The sequence below is a fragment of the Dicentrarchus labrax genome, unplaced genomic scaffold, assembly GCF_905237075.1.
Source record: "Dicentrarchus labrax unplaced genomic scaffold, dlabrax2021, whole genome shotgun sequence".
Taxonomy (NCBI): domain Eukaryota; kingdom Metazoa; phylum Chordata; class Actinopteri; family Moronidae; genus Dicentrarchus; species Dicentrarchus labrax.
Genome location: NW_026136706.1, coordinates 13911944 through 13939469, shown reverse-complemented (window position 1 = coordinate 13939469; position 27526 = coordinate 13911944). Strand labels below are relative to the sequence as shown.

The following is a 27526-nucleotide window of genomic DNA, read 5'->3' as shown; positions in this document are numbered from 1 at the left end:
ATAGACATAAACTACTGTGTACAGTTGTACAAATATAAAAACATTTGTAGTAGTAGACAATAGTGCAACGGTGCAGAGTGCAAAAGATAAATATTTACATAGTATTTGAGTTATTGTATTTATGTTTCTAAAAAAGGAACAGAATTTAAACAATTAAAACAACATATATATATATAATTATATATATATAATTATATGCCTATGATCACAATGGCACCACTCCGTCTGTTCATGCGCAGTTCTGCACATTACAAACGCAGAATGACGCTCCAGGACGTCCACCTTTGACCTCGCTACGTCCGGTGAGACTTGAACCAATCGCTGAGCTCGTTGTTGAGACGCGTTCAAGTTTCTTGGAGGTCCTTACCCTCTCGTCAACATGGTGAGTGCAGCCATTCAAAAGAATAGATTATTTACAGCCAGGTAAAAGCCAATAACTCTCGGGAGCGTGTGCGTACTAACTCGGCGTTTGGTTAAGAACGAGCTACTTTGTCTCCGTGTTGCTATAACAACGCTACAGTGTTCCAGAACACCACAGGTTAGCACATCGTGCTAACACTGAGCTAAAGATAGCGGCACACACATACCGTCACGGGTCAGACTATGTCCTGGAACTGGTGCTTTGTACTGAATAAAAATGTAGTGCACAAACACTCAGTCGGCTTTAGTTACGTGTAGTATTGGTTAATGCATGTAACGGCATTCACAAACTAAAACTTTAGACTTGTTAAAAGGCGGGTTTAGTGAGTTGAACTGTTAGCTAGCTGTTAGCGTAACTCCCAGGTTAGTTGTACGCTAACCATTCTTCTTTACCGGGGTTTAGACGGAGCCCGTGGTCATTCATCACCAGCAGCATTTATACACGGTAGTGGCTGCCTAGTAAGTTAGCTTTACTTGGACGCAAAAGTGGGATGTTTGTTGGTGTATGTGTTTGTTACCAATGAGGATGAACGTCAAGGAAACCGGACAGAGACTAACGAAATGAAGCTGAGCCACTGCTAGCATTATAATTAGCCTTACTTTAGCAATTCAGTAGTTTTTTTCTGGTAACGTCGAAGCACCTGCGCTGTGTTTTACGTATAAAACCTCTAAAGTAAAATCCTATTTGTCTGTTTCAACGGAAGCCTCGACAATATTTGTTAAAATAACCCGATCATAGCTCAGTTTAGTCTGGAAATAGTGATTCTGGCGCTCACATTTGGCAGCAGGAATCCATTGAGCGCAAACAGTGAGTTATTACCATTGACAGTATTTATAGGGGTCGAAGAGACGATCACCTGGAAGGGTCCTGTTAGACTGGGTTTATTGTGATCTGACAGTGGGGGTTAAAAAAAACAAAAACAAAATAATAATAGTAATAGTTGAATTATTATGTGTTGATCTCGCTGTTTCAAATAAGTGCCTGTCTCCTTGTTGAAGCTCAGAACTTGTTTTCATCTCTTATGAAGCTTTTGTCGTCAATATACTTCTTCCATATGGGTGCACCGAGCTGAAACGTGTGCAGGAGTGTTTGTTAAAACTGTTTTAGAGAGGTTGATTTCACTTTGAGGCGGTAGTTTGTTCAATTGCACTGTGCTGTGGGTGTTTATTACATTCAGTCCACCCACATTTATCATAAATATTGTAATCATAATGTGAAATGAAACATTGAGTCTACTGTCATCATTAGACGTAATGGTAATGAGATATAGGTTGTGCATGTCATGATGAAACCAATGTTAAAAAAATCTAATTTAACAACATTTTATTTGGAGACGCCGCAATTTGTGGCTTTATTGAATTAAGCACGCTGTTAACTGCGCTTTACACCACTTTCTGTTTTGAGTTCACTAACTCTGTGTGGTGTTTTTTATTCATGACAGTCTTCATCGGAGGCTAATAATGGCCCCAGCCAAGCGCCACCTTATCCAGGTGTACCGCCCTCAGGGATACCTCCCCCATTTGTAAGTCAGTGACAGATTATGTTTATGACATTTAGCTTTTCACCTCTTGTTTCCAGTTGTCATACAGGGTTGAACTTAGTGTGATGAATATTAAAGATCTTCGTTAATGTTTAATCTAATACAATTAATAATTTTCCTTTGTCTAGATGGGACCACCAGGAATACCGCCTCATTTCCCTCCCATCGGAATGCCCCCTATGGGACAGCGGCCGCCCAGCATGACTCCTATGCCTCCTGGTATAATTCCCCCAGGTATAATGCCACCAATGGGGGCACCGCCAATGGGACAGGTGAGTCTGTGTTTCTGCTGTTCCTCTAACGCCAGTATTCATCCTGCTATGAGTCAGCTCGGTGCTGCTCTGGGAGTATTTCATGGTGTTTTAGGTTGATGCTTTTCAAACTCCTGTACTGAAAGAAGAAATACGATTTTGCATAGAACTGCTTTGCCACTTAAAAAGTGGCTAAGCGACTATGCTGTTGATTATATGTAGCAATACAGCATAGAAAAGTTTGGAAATATGAGATTAGTTGAAGGAAAACTTTATTTCATTACAACTTGGGTTTTATTTGAATTATTATTGTTTTTATCAGAGTTGATAATACTGTACTTACCAAAGTAAAGGCTGAAATATCAGACAAGTGACAACATCACTAACTTTGCAACTGTCCCATTAGATTTCGGGACTTTTTAGCGACTTTATTTCTAAAACGCGGTTTAGCTCGCTGTTACTCCACAGCAAGTAACAGCTTCAGCTTGCTGTTGTAAAAAACTAAAGCAGTGAACATATTTTAAATATATCAAACACTTAAACTGCTGTTGATTTATGTGGGCCTTTTTTTAGGTAGATGAAATATGTTCTGCTGCTGCCATGTGTTTATTTTCACTCAGATTTTTCTGGATGCTTAATGAGACACTCACCTTTGATGTAATATATCATTTTTACTATTTCAAGCCACATTTCCAGAGGCTTTAATAAACTGATGTGTGCTCTCATGGATTTTCCTGTGCAATGAATTTATTAAGTAATGATCACTGTTCCCTATTGGTGGCAGCTTATCTGGCAAAATTGTTGCATTGGCTTGTTTTATAGCCTCTCTGATCATCTGACTGCTAGTGTGTTTCTTGCCCTGTTGGACCTATTTTTAGCGTTGTTGCCATTCTGAAATGAACATAGTAAATTTCCCCAGAGTGGGATCAATAGTCTATGTTATAGTGAGTACAACCTTATAATAACTGATAGAGCCGATGGTGAGAAATAAACAAAAATAAAACCTTTTAAAAAACAGAGCTTCGGCACAGAAGCTAATGTGTTAAACATTGAAAATATCCATAAAGAGAATATTGTTTATTATTTGATATAGCTCTCGTAGTCTTATGAAGAGATGTTTAACTGAAGACTGCTTGTGCATCATTTTGTAACTCTGCCATTGCTTCACTGGATAATGCTGAGGTAGTCACATTTTTTATTTTTTATTTTTTTTAGTACATGTATTTATTTATCTTTTTAAAGCAAAGTGGATCACATTTAGCAAGCATATGGGGTCCTGTCATGCATATAAATAGGTGTGATATTGGGGGGTGTTTGATCAAAGTGCCAGCAACACACATCTGAAAAGGTGGTGAGGCGATGTAGTTTGGTGTGTTGCTGCTTCACAGATCACAAGCTCTGGCATCACACCATTAAATAAGCACAGCAGACTCGATTTCAGTCTCACCTTCACCCCCAGTTGCAAACAGCCTTTTACACACACACACACACACACACCACCACCACCACCCTGTCTCACACTGTGTCTTAATACTTCTGCCTGCACTAGGTGGTATGGAAATGCCAGATGAATATTTCATGATGCTTCTTTTATTAGATGCCAGGCATGATGCCACCTATGATGCCAGGGATGATGATGCCCCCTCGCATGCCAGCTGCGGCTGTACAACCAACGGGACCGGTAACTCTCCTCACTACTTTCTGATCAGTGCTCTGCTTCACACTTCTTAAAAATACACTGCAATCTGTGAAATGCTAAATGAAACATTTGCACAGCCAAGTTGTCACATTTGGATCTGAATTTATGCCAGTCTATAAAAAAAGAGAAGGAAATCAGTGTATTCTTAACCACACGTTGAAATGAAACAGCTGAAAAACATAATTTAAATAACTTCTGATTAAAATTTAAAATGAACACCTGCGTCCAATATGTCCATTATTGTATCTTTTTTGTTTTGGCTTTGGTTCAGCTGTGAATCACTGTAAATATAATGAAACACATGAGCCCCTGATTCTTGATTTTTCTTTTTTACTGAGTAGAAGCAAGTTATGCAAATTAGCAATCTGATATATTTAATGTGACAACATCCAGGCGGCTTTAGAGATCTATTTAATCATCACAACTATATTTTTGCATCTTAGGGGTATGGAGTTTTGTCCTCATTAGGAAAGCTTTGTCAGTTACTGTGTATTGTGAATGATGAGTCTGTATTCCCAGATGAATTCATCATTCAGTGGTAGAAATGTGCAGATGTAAACTTCCAGATTTATGAGTGTTTCTCTGGGGAAATAATCCACTTATAAAATTGTCTTTTCCACAGCCTGGTGTTGACTCCACAGGTAAGAACCTTTAATTTGTCACTTTACTCACATACCATATTCTTGCGTATTTTGTATTTGTTGAAAGTGTGGTGTTCTCATTTGTGTTTTTATCTTCTCAGCTGCTGCACCTGGGACAGCTGTAAGTGTAACATACCCTTTCTATCTCTTTTATAGGCAGTAATTGCAAGTTTACAATATTGAATTCTCATCATTGACTCCAGTATTTTGTCTTCTGTCTTCTCAATAACTGCAGTCTGTCAATCTTTTAATTTGTTCCTTTGTCCCTGCAGAGCACCACAAATGGATCTCCACAGGAAGAACAGCCAAAGAAGGTTTGTTCACATTAGACTTGGCAATACTAACTAGGAACTGTAAAAACATAACCAAAGTTAAGTGATTTCTTATTCTCTTTCTTTTTAACACTTAAACAGCTCATGTATGTGTTGTTTTTGTCTGCCTTAGAAGTCCCTGTGGACAGAACACAAATCACTGGATGGGAAGACCTATTATTACAATACAGAGACTAAGCAGTCCACATGGGAGAAACCAGATGACCTCAAATCTCCTGCAGAGGTACAAACCTTTATCACTTACGTAACATGTCTAACATCTACTTTTAAAGTGTCCCCAAGTGACCGTTTATCTACTTACTTACCTTACTTATACCCTGATTTACTTTATTTTTTCCCGCATATAAATCCAAACATCACAATAATTATTCTGCAGTGTATCACAACTGAAATACCTCCCTTCTTGTTTTTACCTTTTTAGCAAATGTTGTCTAAATGTCCCTGGAAGGAGTACAAGTCCGACACAGGAAAGCCTTATTATTACAACTCTCAGACAAAGGAGTCCAGATGGACCAAACCCAAAGAGCTGGAGGATCTGGAAGGTAAAGAACTGCTGTCTGATGATGTCAAACATGTGAGAAAGACCGTGATGGTCCATACTGAGCCACGCTGTGCTCCATGGATGAGCCTTTAACAGCATGATGAATGGCAGGCCGCTGAGGAGGTTTTGGGATCATTGATGTACAAACACAGGGAGCACAAATACAGGAACACATGATGGCCCCTGCACTATATTTATCTCTGTGCTGTTCTCTTATCTGCAGTATGCTTTGAAATGAAAACTAGTACCCTAACAGCTATTTCCTTTTGTCTATTCCAGCTATGATCAAAGCAGAGGAGAATGGGTAAGAGCTTCCTGTTTACCTTCGGTTACTCTTCACTGCCTCACTCTCTGTTAACACATACAGCGGTTATTAAAAATGATTATTTCTCCATGATCAACAGTGTTTCCTCTAGGATTTTTTTGTAGCAGTAGGGGCAGGCCCGTCTGAACACCCCCCGGCAAACGTTTTATGTATGAAACAGAAGTGACACAAACAAGTATATTTACCGTTTTAATGTTTCCAGATGTTTGATATCAGGACGTTGAGCTGAGAACTGACAAGTTGAACGTTGTCCAATTAAAACGGACCCACTGCGGTGACGTTTTTGGTGGAGCTGTTAGTTTAATAGTCGACTTGGAAGAAAGCAAACGTTTTGACAATAAGCTACATCAACACAACAGTATGTGGAGTTAAACTGGACAGCCCCAATAACCTCTGAATAGTTCTACTTGTTGTTAAATTGCAATGTGAGTGGCAGCTAACGGGGATGCATTATGTCGGCAGGATCATTTAAAAGGCGGGCCGCTGCTCCAAAATCAACATAGAGGAAACACTGATCAAAAACCTTATTTTGTTATTAATACGACTGTTTTTAACTTTAATGTAGTGACCCGTTATGTTCCAGCCAGCTTCTTTGCCGTGCTATTCCCCCCGATCATGTGTTGGGATTTGACTTGTCATGGTTTTGATTTCAGAACGGCAGAGGCAGTTGCTCCTGGCGCCATACCAACTCCTGCAGTGCAAGCAGACAATACAGCCACTATGGCAACCGTGATGGAGGCGGAAACTGCAACAGCAGTCTCAGAGGAACACCTGTCTCAGGCGGCCGTGCATCACACAGCTGAGGTCAAGACCGCAGATGCACCTGTGGCTTCCTCAGAGAGCTCAGTCGTCACAGAGGCCACAGCCAGGTAAACAATTATGTCTAAAACAGAAACTGGTAGTTTCTTCAGTACTCAGATAAACATCATATACATCAAGCTAGAACCATAGAGTCATAATGACACTGGGTTTATGTACACAACACCTTTTTAAACTTAGTGTATTCATGGATGAGGAGGTCTGGTTTTGTGTTTTAACCATTTATGTGAAAAATGCTTCATGCAAACACCAGCAACATCTTCCTTTCCCCTCAGCATTGAAGTCCCAAAGGAAGAACGGCCAGAACTTCAGAAGAAAACGTACAAATGGAACACAAAAGAGGAGGCCAAGCAGGCCTTTAAAGAGCTGCTGAAGGAGAAGGTGAGTCAGGCTGTCAAATGGGGTTAACATGTAGATGAACTAGAGGCCACCCGATGTGGGAGGCACTGTGTTGTCTGTGTCAGCCTGTAGTGCACGTTCACATTACTTGACATTTAGAAGGTCAAATACAAAAAAAAAAAAAATCATGCTTGCCTGGACATGCATTAGTCTCCATTAATGTGCTTTTAGCTGCACCATGAATACTTCATTTCGTGGGCATCACTTGGAGTGGAGCTCAGATTGCAATGCGAAATATCCAAGAATTTATTCTGGAAAATTTGCCATCAAGGTGGCTGTAGTTTGTCATTGATTATGTGCTTGTTGTTTTAAAATTGTCACACAAGCCATCTTTTCTCACATTTGGTTTGCTAATAATAATCCAGATACAGCAATAGCAAATAGCACTTTACAGCAAGTTTTCCATTTATTAAATTATATTTATATCGAAGTAACTCCAACAAGTGTTTGGATGATTGAGTTGTACACTATTACACATAAAAGGTTTGTTTTTAGGGTTAAATTTTACCGTGTCAACCTCTCCAAAAAGCCTGATGTGTATACCAGCACATCCTTTTGCATTTTGATCTGGATCTAATCCCTGTCCCTCCTCAGAATCCCCTGGGAGGTCTTAGCACGATTGTTAAGCTTCACCTCCTGTTGCTGTGGATGTGTTTTGTGTTTGGTCGCAAAGGCAGCCTAGCGCCACCCACCTTGAATGCTGCTATATTTAGGCTCATTTTAATTTTGTGCACAAAGCTCTCCTCTGAGATTGCTTGCCATTTCCTCCAAGATCTTAATGGCTCTGTCTTTATGATTAGCTTTATTGGATCAAAGGCATGGGGCTGGCTGGGATTAAGACAGTGAGAGAAAGTAGCATGCCTCAGTGAGTTAGAATAACTGTGACAACTGACAAGACAGAGGCACACGGTGGAATCAGTTCATAATGGATGAAGGAGTCACTCTATTGGAGAGGCAAGTGGCAGAAAGGGCGCTTATATAAGTCCTCAGTGGCACTTCTTTGAATTATTGCCACTCCACACCTCTTAACCCGCCATCTATTAGTAATTAAGTAAATGTGTGGAGACAAAGCAGCACAGCTCATTGTTCCTCTGCCTGTCTCACATGCAATAAAGGGCAATAAAACAATCCATTTTCCTTCATCTGTGGTTTGAGTGTGTTACAAATGTAAGTTCTAAGTTTAACATGTCACTTTAATCGTGACTTTAAATTTTATTCTTTGTATTACAGGGTGTGTCTTCAAACTCCTCTTGGGAACAGGCTATGAAAATGATTATCAATGATCCTCGCTACAGGTACACTATTCTCCTGGGAGCTGTTTATTCTATTTACAATAGCAGGCGAGAACTATGCTCATCTAACCTTGAATTCTCTTTTATTTGCCTATAAAGTGCGCTTCCCAAACTGAGTGAGAAGAAACAGGCGTTCAATGCCTACAAAGTCCAAACAGAGAAGGAAGAAAAAGAGGAGGCCAGAATTAAATATAAGGAGTCAAAAGAGACCTTTCAGAGGTTCCTGGAGAACCATGAGAAGATGACATCTACCACCAGATACAAGTAAGAACTACAGTCGTCTCACAATAATGTTTTTTTTCTTCCCTGTATTGATTGATGGTTCCCCAAATTGTCAATATGATTATGCAGACGCATCAGTGAAAGGGCATTTATGGCTTGTGCACGCCATCATGCAGTTATAAAACCGTTTCCACTTGAACTGCTTTGACCTGTTAGCTCTTGTCACATTGTTGTTGCTGAACTGTGTTCACTGTAACATAATGTTTCTAGGTCACAATTCAGTGAATGACCTTAAAGAACATAGTGATTTGTAGGTTCTGATATTGGGGCTAAGGTACATATGAAATTTTGTATTTGGATCTAATTTGCAACGTCTGTTTTATATTTTTCTTTTTATATTCATTCATTTTTATTTAAATCCACACACATAAATGCAATATGCTAGAATCTACAACATCTAGAAATAGCATCTTTTTTTTTTACCAAATGTGTACAAATTCAGTTGATTCAAGGTTTTTTATTTAATTACCATGTACGGAGTTTTGCAATAGAAATTATGCCAACACAGTTTGAATCCTTATTGCGTGCGGCAACTGGTTCATCAACGCACTTTGGTTTGGCATTTGGTTGAAAGTCATAGTGACGGACAGAGGGGACGGACGGATCGACTGGTGACCTTGACAGTGGGCCAGTTTCAGAGTTCAGCTGGCACTGGGGTTGCTGTGGTGACTAGGGCTGTATTCTGGGATGGTACACAGCAGGCAGTTGGACAGTATCGTGGGGCTGTCTGATCCTGTCTGTCTGATGCTGTCTGTGTGCGCACTTGCTTATACGTTTTCAATAGCTTATTTCACTACCATCAGTCATTAAGGAAATTAGATATTTTTAGTGCACACCATGAAAGGCCGCTGTACGTGTTATGAGATTTGTGTTAACCCCAATGTGTTAAAGGTAAATTTGGCCTGTGAAATGCTGCCCTCATGTGGGTTATTGTGTAAGCATACCCTAAAGTAGTTTGTGTGTGTCTACTTGCAATCCAGGAAAGCAGAACAGATGTTTGGTGAGCTTGAGGTGTGGAGCTGTGTACCAGAGAGAGACAGGCTGGAGATATATGAAGATGTATTGTTCTACCTTGCTAAGAAAGAGAAGGTAAGGTTTTGTTCTCCAGTTCAGACAAAATTCCCTTTAAGTCTTTGAAGTGATTTCACTCTGCATGTTTATCATGGGGTTTGTGAGCACTGACGGTTTCCTCTTCTTCTCCAATTTCCAGGAGCAAGCCAAGCAGCTAAGAAAAAGGAACTGGGAAGCTCTGAAGAACATTTTGGACAACATGGCCAACGTCACGTACCGCACCACCTGGTCTGAGGCCCAGCAGTACCTGCTAGACAACCCTACCTTTGCAGAGGATGAGGAGCTGCAAAGTATGAGAGCAGAAATTGATGTCTTTTGTTTACTTACTTTAGTTGGAAACAGATGGTGGAAGTGTAAAAACAAAGTTTCAACCACACTTCATCCATAATAAACCACAGGTTCACTCGGTTCTATGTGAACGCCTGTAAACTGCTTGATATCTCCTTGTTGATAGTGTTGGTATCTACTCACAGATATGGACAAAGAGGACGCTCTCATTTGTTTTGAGGAGCACATCCGGGCGCTGGAGAAGGAAGAGGAGGAAGAGAAACAGAAGACTCTTCTCAGGGAGAGGAGACGACAACGCAAGAACAGAGAGGCCTTCCAGGTAAGAAGGAATGGAAGGAAACGTGTATCTCCAAACACTTAGAAACTGGAAATCACCTTGACAGTTTGATGTCCTAACTATTTATTAATATTGGGTATCGGTTGCTGTTTCTTAATTCAAACTTTGCTGTTTTTGCTCAGAAATTTCTGGATGAGCTCCACGACCACGGTCAGCTCCACTCCATGTCTGCCTGGATGGAGATGTACCCGACCCTGAGCTCAGACATCCGCTTTGCCAACATGCTGGGCCAGCCGGGTAAGGACAGCAGGCCGCGGCACACGTGGCTTCACACATCCACATGAGCTGAATGCTCTAAAGCACGTGGATGCATGCAGACAACAGCACATGACATGAACACAGAAATAAAGCATACACAGCTCAGGATGTAAATACTGTATGAACCACAACAGAGTACTGTTGCATAAGACTTTTTTTTAACCCTATTCCTTTTTAAATTTGTTTATGTTTATATATTTTTTTACATTTCCCCAAAACATTCTGCACCCAGAGTCCTATATAATTGTTCATTAGTAACAACCTGATGGTTTCTATTGTTTTTTTCTTTGTTGTATAAAACGTATACAACCTAACCTTTTGCATCTTTTGATTGATCCTGTCTTTTCTACAGGTTCCACTCCCCTGGATCTGTTCAAATTTTACGTGGAAGATTTGAAGGCCCGCTACCATGATGAAAAGAGGATCATTAAAGATATTCTTAAGGTAAGATCGTTCACAAACTGTTCACTTTACATCTGCTCATGTCAGTGTTTCCTTCAAGAGGTTTTTATGTTTTCTTATTTCATGTCACATAACTTGTTCATCTTTTGCTTCCCTTCCTATGTGTTCTTGCTGGTGTTGCCAGGACAAAGGCTTTCTGGTGGAGGTCAACACTAGCTTTGATGACTTTGGATCAGTCATCAGCTCGGACAAGAGAGCCACCACACTGGATGCAGGAAACATAAAACTAGCCTTCAACAGTGTAAGACTTTTTCCACTCGCTTTTCACAAATCCCACATAGTACCTTTTCATTGTTTATATTTTTTATGATTAACCCATTTCGCAACATCTTTGTGTAGTTACTGGAGAAGGCTGAAGCCAGAGAGAGAGAGCGAGAGAAGGAGGAGGCCAGGAAGATGAAAAGGAAAGAAGCAGCCTTTAAAAACATGCTGAAGCAGGCCACACCTCCACTGGAGCCAGAGACTACATGGGAGGGGGTATGTGGTTTTACAGCACCAACTATTGTCTGTTTTTTATCCCTCTCCCAGTTATTTAGTTATAATAATTTCTAAATGTAAAAAGTAATAAACAGTAGCTTGTCTTTTCCATTTTGATTAAACGAGTATGTCACTTACATTTTACAATTTTAGGTCAGAGAGAGATTCCTAAAAGAGTCTGCCTTTGAAGACGTGACGCTGGAGTCGGAGAGGAAAAGGATATTCAAAGACTTCATGCATGTCTTGGAGGTAATTAAGTCTGTCATGACAGTGGGAATGGGCTTTATTTTATTGTTGACAAAGATGATGTTTAACATGTGTTTTTGTTTTTTTTTAAACAGCATGAATGCCAACATCACCACTCTAAGACAAAGAAGCACTCGAAGAAGTCCAAGAAGCACCACAGGAAACGATCCCGCTCTCGATCGGTTCGTAGTCTTCACTACTGTGCAAAGACAAGATAATAAACCCTCAGTAATGTACAAGAATACCCTCTTTGCCCATATCCCAATACTCTGTAACATGCCTCATTAATCTCCAAACTACTGTGTTGACAGGGCTCAGAGTCTGAGGATGAGGAATACCACAAGAAGAAGAAGAGGTCACAGTCCAAATCTCCTTCTGAACGCTCATCTAGTGGAGAATCCGGTGAGTGGCTTTCAAAGCTTAGATGATCTGTTTATTATTGTGTGGAAGAAGTGCAGAAATATTGACATTTACTGACATTTTCTGCCTGAAACCAGAGAGAAGCTACAAAAAGTCCAAGAAACACAAGAAGAAAGGCAAAAAGAGACGTCACAAGTCTGTAAGTATACAGGAAGACCCCAAAATCCATTTATTGTTATTTATTTATTGTAATCTAAATGCGCATGTTGTGTTTGTTTGTGCACTGATGGTGATTATGGCAACTAGGCATCGCCAGACTCTGACAATGAGAAGAAAGGAAGAGAGCGCGATGGAAAACGCGAAAAGGACCTAGAGAAAGATAAAGAAAATGACAAGTCTCGGGTGAAATCTCGGTCCGACTCTAAACAGAAGTCTCCGAAGAGAAAAGCGGCGAAAGAGGAGGTTGGTTTTCTGTTTCAGTTGTGGTATGAATAAGTGTATGAATATGCGTTGTCATGGTTAAGGACACAGAGCTGATTTTTTTATTCCCATCAAACTGATTTGTTAATAGCTGTTGTTAAGGTTACCTGCATGTTGAATTTGATGGAAATGTTAATAGTGAAAGTTAACTAATTAAAGTATGTTTTTGAACTGTTACTGATTGAACTTCAACTCTAACATTCAGCAATTAGCCCAGAAAATCAGCTTTCTGACATACTAGAGGGGGTTTTTTGTGTGTGTATTAGCACGGCGGGAGGTTTGTTGCTACCAGCCAAAAGTCCGATCTTTAGATGTGGCTGTTGAGTTGGTCATTTAGAGGTCGGCTTCTGAAAACTCAGTGAGTCACTTTCATCGTTATTAACATTTCTGAGTCTTTGTGTTTTCTGTGTTGTGTTCAGGGCGGCTGGGATACATCAGGCAGTGAGCTGAGTGAAGGAGAGCTGGAGAAAAGGAGAAGAACTTTACTGGAACAGCTGGATGCACCTTGATGATCGCACTTCCGCTGCCCTTATATTGTATTTGTACATTTCTACAAACATGCATTCCCCTCCGAGCTCATCTGACTGTACTGGTCACACCACCCTGGGCGAACTGTGTGAAATAACACCTTTCTCTGGTAATTACGGGAATGTGCTACACTGAGCTTATACACTTACTTGGTTACTAATTTGATATCAGGAAACTGATCAGCTGATCAATCGTTAAATGTCAGATTGTCTTTTTGTTGCTTTGGTTAGCTTTAAGATTTTTTTAGTTGATTGTAGTTGTACATGTGTTTTCCATTGCCAATCATTTTTTTATATTCAATTAAAAGTATATCTTTAATGTCATGGCGACTGAAATAGATTTCAGGACAACTCTTTCATGATGTCTGGACACACCCGGAGATGATGAAAACAATATTTTCGATTTGATCCAACTTAACTGCAGCTGTTCTCGAGGAATGGTCCAAGAAGATTTTAATTGGAGCGTTTGTTAAAATTGACATACTGTAGTGAAATGTAATAAAATACTGTTTCAGTGGATTTTGTCTGTAATTGGATAATTTAGGAGATCAGTAAGGTCAAAGGCAAATGTTATCTTATTTGTTATTTGTATAATTTCTTACATTTATGGAACGGGCATACCTAACCGAACCTTCCAAAGTATCCTCATGCTCATCTATCACATGTAGAAATAAGTCTCACCCAAATGTGTGACAGGTGCACCAGAGGAAGGTGCAGCTTAAACAATGAGGGACTCCTTGCACACTTGTCTCACTTACTGCTGAAAAAAAGGTGTATTTATTCAACTTTTAGCTCTATATGACCTTCATTAAGTATCTGACTTTAATGACGGTCTGGTACCTGATGAAGATCATATAGACTGAAACGACAGTGTGCAGAACTTTAACTGAGAAATGTATTATTTTCTCCATATAATTGTTATTACAATTGATTTATAGGTCCCCAGGAGGTAAGGGTGTTTTTTTCAGATGTAGTCCAGAAAAATTTAATATTACTTTTCCCGACCAGTTAAAAAAAAAAGAAGAAAAGGTAACCCATTCTATATTCAATGTAAATAGTTTATTTGATCATATTCGTTGAAAATCTCATATCACCTACTTTAAAAAAAAAAAAAAAAAAAAGCTTGTTATTTTGTAATAAGCACAAACTGCCTAAAATACATTTCTGGTGAAAGTAACAAAAAAAACATGCCAGTATTATCCAGTTAGAGAAATGTCACTATTACAGACAGTGAAGTTGAGAGAAGAGAGATGATCGGCAGCACGTGCTTCAGTGGAGATAATTACAGGAGGGTGTATCACAAAGCCACAAAACCAGCTAACCACAGGTCAACTAATAGAAACTAGTTTTATTAGACACAATGTGTCTGATTTAAGAGCTTACATCTGTCCAAATGTACCAACATCTGCACAACAGGAACATGTTGCATGTTTTTCATAACTGGCTTTGACGCGCCTGTGACACACCCACAAGCAAATTCAGTGATCTGCTGCCTCCTGACAGTGAGACATTATGATTCAACACACTACTGTAGATTCATTTGGCTTAATTAAATATACAAACATTGAAACAAACTATAAGTTAAAATAACATTCAAGTTGTATAGCACAAGGCAATGAAAACTTTTGTTTAAACAATATGTACAATATTAACCATCTGGTAATGTGAATTAAGTAAAAAAAAAAAAAAAAATAAAGAAAACAAGGTTTGTAGCAAAATATCTGTACATTTAGGATTTTGTTTTTTTGTGTTGTGTACTTGTTTTGCCATGACACACATTTAGATGAAAACATGAGCTTAAAGGAATCCTTTCAGTGGTTAAATACTATACATTAAAATTACAATAAAGTGAGTAGACACAGTAGCCTAGAATATAATTAATCTGTAAAAAAGAAAAGAGTAGACGGATGAAATGCAAAGTTGTGTCCAGTTCTGACAATAAGATCATCCAGTCGGGTTCAGTATCTTTCGTGCAGTTTGGTAGAAAACGCATTCTTTGTTGCTTTACAGGCTTTTATTTGTTCCCAGAAACCAAACAAATTGCTGTGCAGCTACAGATATGTAACATTTTACAAGGACGGTAGATTTTTTTATGTGAGCAGGCAGCCTACTTCTATGAATTAAGAGCTTCAAATTCTGGATTGATCCATTAAGCATTGTAACAACTTATAAAAGAGAAGTCCGCATGGAGACGCCTGATATATACAATTCACATTAGCCCAGTCTCGTGTTGAAATGAATTACTGTTGATGTCTTTTTCGTTCATTCTTCGTCATCCTTATACTCATTTTTAGTATAAATATAGAATTTTAAGGATTTTCTGATCACCTTCTTCGTGCCTGATCATCAGCCCTTTTTAGTCAAAGTTGAAAAGCCTCATGAGATGTACAAAAAAAAAAAGGTGCAGGTTGAAAACAAGTTTGTAAAGTACGAAGAATGAAAAAGAGCACCGGAATGTACCGAGATATTACAGAGAGTCACACTCAACACTAGAAGATGTAATATTTGTAACAGCTAAAGGGAACACGTCCCATACATTCTACATTACGCTTTCCAAGGAAGCCTCTCTCCACCACAAGTCCACTTTTACACTTTCTTTTAAAATTAAAGCCAGGTCACATCGTATTGCTTGAAGTGGGGAATATTTAAAAAAACAGCCATCAGACAAACAGAAGACAGCGTGACATTATCCCTCAAAAATAAGTTCAGGCACTTGGCTCGTCTAAGGTTTTCTGCATCAACCTTTTCAGACACTTTAAATATCAGTCCCACACATGTCCCAGTCCTTCATAGTGAAACACTGCTCCTGTACCACAGACATGGAATAACATGTATTCTTATGTAATATATATACATAGTCATCTCTATGGTTGCTACAACACTTGTCACTCATCCTTCAATCTGCATCAAACCTCCCGTCTCTCCCAATCTTGACGTTACACATCTCCCCCCCCCCCCCCCTCCCAGCACATGCACCGTTCCCTCGTCACATGACCACTTCGCCGTTGTTCACCGGCCGCAGGTTCTGATCATCAAAGCGTCTCCTGACACTCCTCCGCACGGCGTCTGCTCGCCTGTAAGGCTGATTCCTCAAATCTGAGAGGGAAGAAGGGGATTGGATGGGGACGGGGAGTGGGGGTGAATAAAAGAGCTGTCAGTCATCTTGTCAGGGCATTTTGATGAGCCCACATTCTCAGAGTGCTGGCAGCCTGTCTTTCAAAGCAGCGTGAGTTCTACACAGAATAAAAAAGCCTTGCGGGTCAGCTGTCTCTGGGTGTTAAGACTGAGACAGGCCACAGGGTTTTGACTTGTAAGCCTCTGACAGAAATAGAGGGCTTCCATGCATCTTGTTAAAAACCAAGATGCATCTTCCCCATAAAAACTACTGGAAAGAGTTGATATTTTTACCATCAGACATTCAAATTTACTGTTACGAAGGAGATATAATGAGCAGAAAACAGAAGGTGAGGCAGAGGTAGGTCAATGCTGAGTCGACCCTAAGTGAGAAGACAGTAAAACAGCAAGGGAGGTAATAAAGAGATGCTTGCCAGGTTTGGGACACATCCACCATTACAGGGGTGCTACTGGACGAGTTCCTTACCCTCGAGTGGACATTGGGAAATTTAGTAATATTATTCTTCTTTAGGGCTAGATAAAGAGAAGACAAAATGAAGGTTATAAATGGAGGAAGAGCAGGCTGATCAGAACATGTCAGCCCAACATATTCACACTGGCTTTGCTAAGAGAGCACTGCAAAGCAAAGTGGAAGCAGGCTGCATGGGAGGGGGGAAAGGCCAGAGTAGGCTAAGGGCATTAGAGGGGGACAGAGCTGGAGGAGGTTAACTAGTTCAACCGGCAGGGTGGATAAAAGCTTCTGTAGGTTCTCTTTTTTTTCTGTCTTATAAACCCAGTCTGCTTTGCAGAGTGACTACCAGCAGGACAGAAGAAGAGCCCGTTTCAAACGTCCAGTACAGAGCAATTGTGAACTGAAATAAACAAATATGACTTCAGAACACAGCAGGATCTTGACCAAAAACCAAGCAAAGCATGCGTGCAGCCAGGCAAACAACAGATTTACCAACAGATTAGTTACCAAAAGACAACCTGATTGCATGTTAGCAGCACACACAGAATGCAACTGCAAAGACAGACTTCTGCAGTGTAAGTGATTATTAATGATGATGAAATGCAGACATCATGCAGAATATTAGTGAGCCTGCCAGACCACAGAAAGTCATTTGACAAAGACCTGCAGGAGCAAAGCACAGCATATGGGCTAACTGGGAGAGCAAAGATGCATTGTGGGAAAGCGGCAGGGATGAAGCAATCAGCATGCAACAAGCTGTATCAGCTGCAAAAGCCACATGTGATAATGAACACACAAACATTCATTTTTAATTAAAAACATTGATTGAAACACACAAAAGCAAGTTATAATGCCACAGGCACTTACACAATCACGACATTAGTCATACCTGCCGTGTAGATGATTGAAGCTTGTATATGCTGTATATTACAACATGAGTGTAACATGTTGGGTGCTACTGACCAAACTGGATCATTAAATTAGACTAAAATCAGTGATTAACCCTGAAGTATTTGATTCATAACTCTGCATTTGTTTTCCATCTGTCGCCACTAGATGGCAGCTCGCAGCTTAACTTCTCTGCTCCGTTACTTGATGAGAAGAAGTGCACTCTTCACCAATTATAATCGCCTGTCAATACAGATAAGAGTATGGCCTTGGAGACAGCTTCCTCTGTGACATTATGGTTTGCCATGGTTGATAAAATAATGATGATAAATAAGGGTGTCACACTTCATGCAGGTGGGCAGAGAACAACATTACCACCCAACACCAAGTCATGCTCAGGGGAGAGGGGGGAACACACACACACACACACACACACACACACACAGACACACGCACTCAGGCATGTGTGTGTGTCTCAGGTCCGAGGTGTGAGAGTTTGAGTGTGGTGGTTAAAAGAGGAAGAGTGTGACGAGGGCATGCAAGGATGGAGGAGAGAAAGGACATAAAGGAGAAAATGTTTTGTTCCAGCAACCTTAGAGAAGAGAGACAGTTCTATAAAGCTTAGTAATGGTACTCCTCATTGAGGGCGGGCTCGCAGAAGAACCGAGAGCCGCGCTTGGCTGTGCGGGCGGTAAAGGGCACTGTCTTCAGCACTGCATTGAGAACAACAAGGACAACAGCCAAGACAAGACAAACACAATTTAAGAAAAGCAGACTCCTACAGGGTTTAGCACTTGTTAGCACTAAGCAAATACCCCAAAACAGCATCACAAGGCGCAAAAAGTATTTGTTTGATAGTGAATTCTAGCAGCTTAAGCTCTACTGAAGGGTCTGACCAAACTCTACTATAAACTTTATTTGGCTTTGTTAGATTATAGCAAATTTTTATTACAGAGATTTGGATCAATTTGGATTTCAATTCAGGACTTTAACACTAGAGGCGCATTATTCCTATGGCTAGTGGTGGAAAAAATATTAAATTTTTTTTGTAAAAGTAACAATATTGCAATGTAAAAACACTCAAATTACCATAAACGTAAGTACTAACAACAAAATGTGGTAGATATATTATTCTATCATCAATGCTTATGTGTTAATATGGAAGTAGCATTTTAATGTCATAGCTGGTTGACGTAACGCATACTACGACTATAAAACAACCTAATGCACTAGATTAGTTCATCACATTTTATCGTATTGTTTTATTGTCCTAAGTAAATCATAATATCAGCCAATATTATCTTATTGCAGATATACATCAGTATCAGTGTAAATGTTTGCCGTAAGTAACAAGAATTGCTGTACAGAAATAATCGAACTAGGTTTGAAGTCATTTAGAAACTGTGTTTTGTTTGTGTTTATGTCAAAAATTCTTACAATTGGGCAAAATACCGTGACTTCTTCAAAAAATCCTGTAATGGTTAGGCTAGAGGTCAAATATATGTAGTATGTAGTGGAGTAAAACTACAATATCTGTGTATGAAATGTAGTGAAAATGATGTATAAAGTAGCATAAAATGGATATGGATAAGTTCCTCTTAACTGTACTTAAATACAGCACTTGAGTAAATGTACTTAGATAAATTCCACCACTGCCTATGGCAAGTTTCATCACTTTTAAGTAAATATAAGATGTATTTTTTCCCTTTAGATTCACTTATATTCTAGGAGCTAGTCACAACCCGGCCCCGTCTACATACAGATGGTGTTACAAAGCAATGACAAAGCAGATAAGATAAGCAATGATCATCAGACACATTTGAGCTGAATGTCGCTGGATTAGCTGGACTGTCAGTGCATGTTTGTACTCATTAGGTTATACCTTTAGTTCTCAAACATCTGACAGCTGAATTTTGAAAGCGCCAAAGTCATTGTGTTAGTTTAGAATCCCCTTGTTAATGACTTAATGTATAGCACCGGAGAGGACCTTCATGCAGTGCGCCCTGTGTATGTGTGTTACTTGTGTGTGTGTGTGTGTGTGTGTGTGTGTGTGTGTGTGTATTCATGTGTGGGGGCAAGAGACTGCGACCAGGCCCAGGTGAAGTTACCCGTGATGATGTCCTCAATCGCTCCATCTTTGCCTTCGTAGACGTGGCGGCTGTCTTTCACCTGTTTCCTCCTGAGCTCCTGGATCAGCTCTTGCTGCTGCCGCTTGTTCTTATGAGATGGAGACTGAGGACGACACACACACACACACACACACACACACACACACACAGATACACACAGACATTAATTAACCTCTATTATAAGTCTTACTCTCAGTCATGATGAGTGCAGTGCAATCCACACCCCCAATTTCTTTTAGCTTGATGCCTTTACTCTATAAGTTTGTGCACGTGTGAGTTAAATGAGCAATTTAGGAGTAATAACTGATCCTGAGTGGATGTGCTGTGGCTCAGCAGGATGTCTGTAGAACCAGATATAACTACACCCCACGGGCAGTCGGTGCTCAACTAATCCTTCGATCAGGAGTAGGGAGGATGAAGCAGAAGGAGAGGAAGTTGAACCAGCTTACCCTCGGTCATCCACTGTAGCCTCCTGCCCTAGAAAGCAGGGGGGACTAGGGTATAGAGAGGGAGGGGATGAGAAGATAAAGGGGAGGGGGTGGAGTGTTGGGAAGGAAGAAGTGATCTTACCTTCTGGTCTTGCTCCATCATGGCCTCCTGTTCCAGAAGTTTCTCCATCATAATTTGCTCTTGCCTCTTTCTCTGCTCGTTGTCCTCATCTGCTTGCTGATTGAAGATACATGTGCACACAGTAACACATTGTTTAAATATACTGCTGTCCACCACAGAAAAAAGAAGAAACTCTTATTTTAAAAACATTCAGTAGTTTCAGCATGTACGCGGTGCAAGCTGAGATTCTATTTCAGTATCATGAAATGTGGTAAACAAGGTCATTAACACGGTTTGGAGTACTAGAGAAGAAAAAGGATGGCAGTAAACACAGCTGACACACAAGCAGCCATGAGAGGCACATAAATCTGTTGATCAAACTGCTGCTTTGAGCAAAATATAATTCACAAAGAGCCACACATCATCAACGCACCTATGCAAAAAGATGCTGTCACCTGCAGCAGCATGTGGTGTGATAGGTTTTTGTTTGTAGTGGTACTGTTGTACATGTTTCTTAAAATCTGCCCATTTATTTGTAAAATTCTTACACTTTGGTGTAAAAGAAAACATTTCACTGTAGTGATAACACCAGAAGTACATGTACTGTACATAAGGACACATACACAGAGCCATGAACACAGCTGGACCACCTCATACACTCATATCCCCATACTGACCCTCCCCAGATGCTGTTGTGACTTAAAGGGGAACTCCACCAATTTTACACATCAAAGTCTGTTTACGAGCTTTTACTGAGTACTGCTGTATATGTGAAAAAAAAGTTGTATAAAGCATTTTGTGGCTCCAGAGGGCGCTGTGCTCCCTGATGTGTACGTGATGTCACTTGAGGCAGCATCTGTTGGGGCTGAAGACTACAAGTTTGAAAGGAATCTGGTGGTGAGGAGTTAGAAAGAAGTGACCTCTGTCACACGCTCTTCACTACCAGTATAACTCACTCTAATCTCTGACCGAGCTGTTGCACTGGAAGCTGAATTGTGGGTGTAGTGTAGGCGAATGTCAGGAATAAAAAAGCTGATATCTGATTTGATCCTATTTCTAAACTGTCCACTGTTAGTTGGATTAAAGAAGACACTAAAATCAGTTGAGTATTCTTGTTGTTTTGTAGCCCAGCCGGGTGGTGAGGTGTGGTTTTTCAACTGGTTTTGTGTGACTGTGCGAGAGATGATCCAACTCACCCTGTAAGCCTTAACAAATCGGACAAACACAGGGAAGAAGACGGAGGGCGGCGTTGTTTTGGAGTTCTCCCCGAAGAACTTCACTGCCTCGTCAAAGGCATCCTTTCAAAGACAGGCAGTGTGCTTAGAAAACATTTAACCTTCACCTTTAACAGAGTTAGAAAAAAACAAGGCACTAGAGCAGATTACACAACAAGGTGTGCTCATGTTACCTGTGCAATCTTGGCATCGTCCTGTAGCTTCTTCAACTTGCTCTCATTGTGTGCAATGAAGTCTTTGAGCATGGTGTTGTGGCCGTGCATGCTGTACTCTCTTTTAGTCAGCTCCAAGCCTCTGTTTAACTCCTTAACATCCAACAGGACGTTCTCCAACGACACTGTGGACACGAGCAACAGTGTGAGTAACACGTGCGCCCGGCACTCAATGGTAAAAAGACATACAAGAACATGTGGATACATCTCACCTGCTGCAGCTTTCTCCACATAGTGCAGCTCGTTGTAGAAGAGAGAAACTTGCGCATATTTCTCCTTTACCACGTTGGCTATGTAGTGTAACAGCGTTAACTTACGGTCCGTCGACTTGGTGTCAAGTAGCTAAATTAAAAGAAAAAACACAAAACATAAGAAATAATTTGGGTAAAGAGTAAAAAGTACAAGGCTTTAAAAGGTAGAAAGAGGCAACCTACCAAGTCTAAACTTTGCAGCTTGAATCCGTACACTGCTCCTCTTTTGCTGCTGTTCATGTAGTTTCCAAGAGCCAAGATAATCTGATCAACAAGAAGGAACAAGAATGTGAAAAAGGAGACCATGCATTCATTTAACAGCATGTTTAATGCAGACACAAATTACCCAGTTACCTCTAGGATTTTCTTCAGCTTCTGTGATGACTTGATGGACACAGATGCTGCGATGACGGCATGAAGTTGCTGCGAGGAAACAAAGAGGATGGCATGAGAAGGCGTTCAGTGCAGCATTGTCACTTTCTCTGCTCGCAACATCATAGTCAATCTCTTAGTCTCGAAATATAGCATCAAAGAGATGATAGTCCTCACCGGCGTCAGCATCTGTATGCTCTCACAGAAGTTGCCGATGAAGGCCATGATGGTCATTTTCTGCATGAGCCGCTCAATTTTACTGAACTGCATCATGAAGCGGTCTTCATCCGTCAGGCTCTCCAGTGGCTTGCGCTCCTTCTCAAACTGCCGCAGGACTTTAATTTCATTCTCAGTAGGCTGGAAGCGCATCAGACACTCCACGAAGTCCACCGGCAGAGTTCGTAGGTCAAAGCTGAAAGAGGGGAGAGGCAGGCAGGTGGAGATACACAAAGTAAATTACATGCAGCATTTGATAACATATGCTTAAGGTCTTGAAACAATTGCTGATGATGTGATGTGATTGTATAACAACATTCATCAAATACTGGCATACAGTACACTCAAAACAATAATAAGTCTCATTCATTCAAACATAAGAAACCCAGTAGGATTAGGGTCTTTTGTTTTATTTTGAGGGGGGGCTTACATCTGAATGGCTTTGCAGATCTCCTCGGGAGTCTTGCCCACTTTCCTCAGTGTGATGGCCAGGTTCTTTGCTCTGTTGGAGCCCAGTAGCATCACCTTGTTGGGCCCCTTTTGATTGACCTGCTTGGTCATGGTGAGGTCGATTGCCCGGCCCTGAGCTTTCGTTTTAAACATCTCCTCGAACTCGTCCACGTTTAGGTCCTTAGAGACAGCAAGAAAAGAATAAGCTCACTTTTTCTAATCGTGGAAAAAAGAAATGGACTTGCTAACTGAGAGAAGACACCTACCTCGAGTATCCTCTCATCATCAATCTCATTGAAGACAGTCCCGTTGATCTGGTTTGGTTTCAGGGCTACCCAATTGAAGACGGGCATACAGAACTTTGTCTTGATGGGTTTCTTGATCTTAACAGCTACACAGGACACATAAGAGTTAGCACAGCGTCCCTATCTACTATCAGATAACACACACACACACATACATTCACACACATGCAGGTGAGAGGGCAGACAGGTAACTGGGATTGGTGACGCACATGGGTATGACAACAATATACTTCAAGTTGATCACATTTCTCTCTATTTTTAAACTAAACTTGGTGATACTTCAAGCAGAGTGAAGCGTGTTAGCCTCTGGCAAGAGAATAAGGCCACAGGGTAGGCCTATGGTAAGGATTTCCTGCCTGGCCTGGTGACAAACTACTTTATCCAACAGATTATGGCTATTTGTGGCCAGCAGGGTTGATTCATTGAAGCTGAACACTGAGACGCCGCCCTGCTTTGCCACACATACGAGGTGTCAGGCATGGACAGAAAAGATAGGGCTATCATGGGAAAGGTAAACAGCATTCCAGCTCTGCATACTGCCTATCACTTTCTATCAGCTGCGTGCCACAGCAGGTCATTGTATCTCAGCATGCAACCAACACTTGTGGCGATACACTTAATTCATACACAGACACACATACACACAAAAATACAAAACTACACCAACATGTGAAGGTAAACCATGCAGCATTTTGAAATGTGGTACTTTCTTTCTTGTTAAAATCATCCCAATGTTTCACAGAAAGTCTTACTGTGAGAGATACTGAGAGATGGGATGTGTTTTATACTGGGATTCAGAGACGGAAAATACCATTTTCAAAACGTGTGACAGAGGAGGGGAACAGTGTGGGGGGGGAAGACAAGACACCAAACATGGCAAGCAGAACCTACAGAAAAGTTTGATGGGTCCCTCTGGTTGGCAGAAAGAGAAACAATTCAAAGACAAATCATTACGAAATTGGCAAGAGTTAGTGAGAAAGCATACACATGCACATCTCAATCACACACGGTAAAGCAAAGGATCTCACTGACTGCTGGAACCCATAAAAACTGGCGTCACTGTATTTTCTGACTCCTAGATTTCAAGTTTTTCAGGAAGGCTGTAACTAGACTCTAATAGTCGAGTTTACATATGTATACATACCCGGGAATGTACACCCACATCTAAATACAGTAGAGGTTGATCTGGTTATGGTCTGCTTCAATGAGTCCCATAAGGGTCCAGCCTTATCAATACTCATCATCTGAGCAGGCGCATGCCTGACAGTAAGTTTGATAGGATTTGGAAACCTTTGTTTTTAAACAATTAATTAATTTGTTGGTTTGTTTGTTGCTAAGATCAAAATAATTTCACACTGCATTTTCAGCACCTTCAACATTATAATAAATCAGTAATAATTTAGCAATAGCTAATTCTGGTCCACCATCCAATGAACCTTTTTTACCTATTTTAACTTTACTGAGCAACAACTGCTTCACAGTAAAAGCCCCCCAGTGGGAGCCTCGAGCCTATGCTTCCATCACATGTCCAGTAACAGAAAGGCTTTTACAGTGAAGCAGCTGCAGGAAGTATTAAAGTGGTATTAACATTGAACGCTTGCAGTGGAGGAAAGTCATTGGAATAAAGCTGGATTTCCTTTTCAGCTCAGACAAAGCAAGCAAAGTTGCAGCCGGAGCTACTGGCAGTATGATTATCTGTTGTTCTGATACTGCCTTTATTGTGGAGAGTGAAACTCTAATGCCCTTGTGAATATCGTAATGTCCTTATATGTGTAGAAAAAGTACCACTTTTATATATAGCCATCAGCAGAGAAGTTCAGGTAACAACAAATCCTCCATTTCCTACATATAATACACACATAAACTACCCACTATAGGATTTTTCCACTGGATGACCTTACCTGCTAACCCAGAGTTCATGATAACAGTGGGCGTCCCACAGCCGGGCAGTGGGGGGGCTACAGGAGGAGGCGGAGGAGGCAGAGGTGCTGAGATCAACGAGGCCGGCCCTGTGGGAGGAAGCGGAGGTGGAGGGGGCGGTGGCGGAGGTGGGGGAGCTGCTGGTGCAGGAACAGCCGATGATGGTCCGTTTGACACTGGGAGAGAGGAGAGATGGTAAACAAAAATAGAGGGGGTGGCAAGTCCTGTGTCCTCAGCTCCATGATCTGTACATCTCTACAGCTGATGTTTGTTACAATAGAAAGTAAAACATTAACTACTTGACACTTTTTTATCCAACATTCAAAATGTGTATGTTTCTCTCCCATCTTCTCTCTTCTTTCTGCATTTCATAATTAACAGTTTATAATCTGGAGTATTAAACCTACATGTGCCGTTCACTGGCAGCGGAGGGGGTTGGGGAGGCTGTGGTGGGGTAGCAGACGTGCCCCCTACAACTCCCACGTGGTTTGAACCAACAGCAGCACTGTTTCCTCCCATCACGGAGCCCGGCAAGTGCTCCACACCGGAAGGTAGCGAGGGCAGGATGGAGATGTCACCGTCTCCCTTCTTGTGGATCTTGATGGTGCCTTGTTTCTCCAGTTCGTGGATCTTCTTTTCCAGGTTACTCTGCCGCTGGATGGCCTCATCCTTCTCCTTCACCATCTGTCGCAGCGAGTGCACCTGCGAACTTGTGTCTTTGTAGACTTCCTGAGTGGGAGAGGGATAGAAACAAGGAGTTAAGGTTTGTAAAAACTTGAAGCTGATCAAGAACTTTGGCAACAACAAAAAAAATCTAGTGTATTAATTTGAAATTAGGAACAGAGAAATCATTTACTATTAAAAAAATGGAAAACATACAATTTAAATATCTATTGTGGGGATGGGAATGTCCTTGTCTGTCCATGAAACACTTCTATATCTTATGGAACACTTTATGCAGAAGTATTGCCTTTCTATTTTTACTTAGTGGGTGCTGTATGCGCTTAAATGACAACTTAAAAGATGAATGTGAATGTTCAGAGCGGGAGTCTGACCCTGATAGATTCAAGCTCCTTGTTCCTTTGCATCAGCTGCTTCTCCAGCTCCACGATCTTGGACATGGCCTCGTTCTCCATGTCCTGCAGCTTCTCCGTCATCTATAAGAATAGCCAGGAAAAGGGTCACACAGTGCCGTGAACTCATTGCTATGACAACATCCAACTCAATATGTCAGCAAAGAGATCCGTGGGGTAATGATGAAAGGCATTTCATTTGTATATATTCTTCTGGATTAAAACACACTATGAGGATTTTAAAGTTATGAATGTTGCAAAAAGAGTGTACGTGTATGTGTGTGTGCCCTCTTTTTATGGTGGCTGACAGTTAAGGGACAGCATGAGATCATAGTAATCCCACTCTGAAAGGGCACTGTGTGATAACAAGCAAGTGTGACAGAGCTTCAAACAGACTGCCATCAACATCCTAAGGAGTCAATTTTGTGGATTTTAGAGATCAGAATCAACAGTCGAGGCCTCTCACATGTGACATGTTCTCCTCCAGCTCCTCCACGCGCTCTAGGGCAGCGTTTTTGGTCTCCGCATCCTCCAGAAGGGCTCCCACGTCAAACACATTATCCAAGTAGGCCTGGATCTGAACCTGCAGCTTATCGCTCTCTGTGTGCTTTAGTTTCTGGAAAATACACACGCACAAAAAAACAGATATTGTAATGATAAGAGCGACATCTCATTCTCCGAGGCCAGCATTGATCTCACTTATGGATTTACAGAATTTTTTCTGAGGTAATTAAAACCAATTATTGACTGCGTTTCTGTCTCAGGGGCGCTGTAATGACAACCTATGCTCTGGACTGGGCAGAATATTAAGAGCCAAGTCCGTCCTTTTTGTCCAGCATCATTAAGTCTCAACTCACGTCTAAGTAGTCGTCCAGACACAGTTTGGTGAAGTCGAACTGTAGATGAACTCGGAAGTTCATGTCCTCCACTGAGTGCACAACTATGTTGATGAACTGCATACAGGCCACCTAGGGAATAAAAACAGAGAAAATACAGTTAGTAGGTGAGGATAAATTGTTGTAATTTAAAAATATTAGCATGGCCATGAGATCAAAACAAGCTGATGACAATTCAAGGTAAAAATGTGTTAACAGACTAATCTATTTGTAAGACAGCCTGGTACTTTCATGAAATGGTTTTATGCCTATTGTCACATCTATTTCCTTTTAATTCGGTCCCCTGAAACTGTGTGTATAAATCCTTATTATTGTGCTTGCTTGGTGGGCAGAGCAGCTTATCTGGCAGATTAAAAAGGATCTGAAAAAACAACAAACAAAATCACCCGGTTCAAC

The 27526-nt window shown here is 40.9% G+C and overlaps 2 protein-coding genes across 18 annotated transcripts in view; one reads left to right on the top strand and one right to left on the bottom strand.

Moving 5' to 3' along the window:
- Window positions 1–284: 284 nt before the first annotated feature.
- On the top strand, window positions 285–13567 carry prpf40a (PRP40 pre-mRNA processing factor 40 homolog A). 2 transcript variants are annotated; one of them, XM_051404917.1, is made up of 27 exons: window positions 285–382; window positions 1863–1943; window positions 2090–2233; window positions 3810–3893; window positions 4534–4552; window positions 4654–4673; window positions 4825–4866; window positions 4997–5107; window positions 5306–5426; window positions 5705–5729; window positions 6404–6619; window positions 6845–6950; window positions 8199–8263; window positions 8360–8524; window positions 9523–9631; window positions 9753–9903; window positions 10087–10220; window positions 10361–10475; window positions 10849–10940; window positions 11083–11199; window positions 11298–11435; window positions 11589–11684; window positions 11777–11863; window positions 11993–12083; window positions 12179–12240; window positions 12348–12503; window positions 12941–13567. In XM_051404917.1, exons 1-27 carry the CDS (start codon window positions 380–382, stop codon window positions 13028–13030), a joined length of 2640 nt encoding a protein of 879 aa, XP_051260877.1. In that variant the 5' UTR covers window positions 285–379; the 3' UTR covers window positions 13031–13567. The 2 variants fall into 2 exon arrangements, with proteins under 2 accessions (XP_051260877.1, XP_051260878.1); XM_051404918.1 differs by lacking the exon at window positions 1863–1943.
- A 518-nt stretch (window positions 13568–14085) lies between these two features.
- Window positions 14086–27526, bottom strand: part of fmnl2a (formin-like 2a) — a 52044-nt gene continuing 38603 nt past the window's right edge. For 3 of the 16 annotated variants that reach the window (XM_051404904.1, XM_051404910.1, XM_051404912.1), the window contains 17 exons: window positions 27092–27202; window positions 26701–26850; window positions 26217–26318; window positions 25569–25890; window positions 25143–25337; window positions 24133–24153; window positions 23203–23327; window positions 22917–23116; window positions 22448–22682; window positions 22253–22321; window positions 22082–22162; window positions 21860–21989; window positions 21609–21772; window positions 21397–21498; window positions 20222–20317; window positions 19631–19754; window positions 14086–16144 (listed from right to left, as the gene is read on the bottom strand). In XM_051404904.1, the coding sequence (XP_051260864.1) occupies window positions 16035–16144; window positions 19631–19754; window positions 20222–20317; window positions 21397–21498; window positions 21609–21772; window positions 21860–21989; window positions 22082–22162; window positions 22253–22321; window positions 22448–22682; window positions 22917–23116; window positions 23203–23327; window positions 24133–24153; window positions 25143–25337; window positions 25569–25890; window positions 26217–26318; window positions 26701–26850; window positions 27092–27202 (2337 nt within the window). In that variant the 3' untranslated portion in view covers window positions 14086–16034. Of the gene's footprint in view, window positions 16145–16596; window positions 16697–18114; window positions 18236–19630; window positions 19755–20221; window positions 20318–21396; window positions 21499–21608; window positions 21773–21859; window positions 21990–22081; window positions 22163–22252; window positions 22322–22447; window positions 22683–22916; window positions 23117–23202; window positions 23328–24132; window positions 24154–25142; window positions 25338–25568; window positions 25891–26216; window positions 26319–26700; window positions 26851–27091; window positions 27203–27526 lie in introns of all 16 variants that reach the window. The other 13 variants (XR_007885294.1, XR_007885295.1, XM_051404907.1 and 10 more) reach the window with 8 other exon arrangements.

What these genes read in the sequence shown, in the direction of transcription:
- prpf40a (XM_051404917.1), top strand. An exon ending in ACCTCAAATCTCCTGCAGAG is followed by an intron (nt 5,108 to 5,305) that starts GTACAAACCTTT and finishes TTACCTTTTTAG; the next exon opens with CAAATGTTGTCTAAATGTCC. An exon ending in ATCAAAGCAGAGGAGAATGG is followed by an intron (nt 5,730 to 6,403) that starts GTAAGAGCTTCC and finishes TTTTGATTTCAG; the next exon opens with AACGGCAGAGGCAGTTGCTC.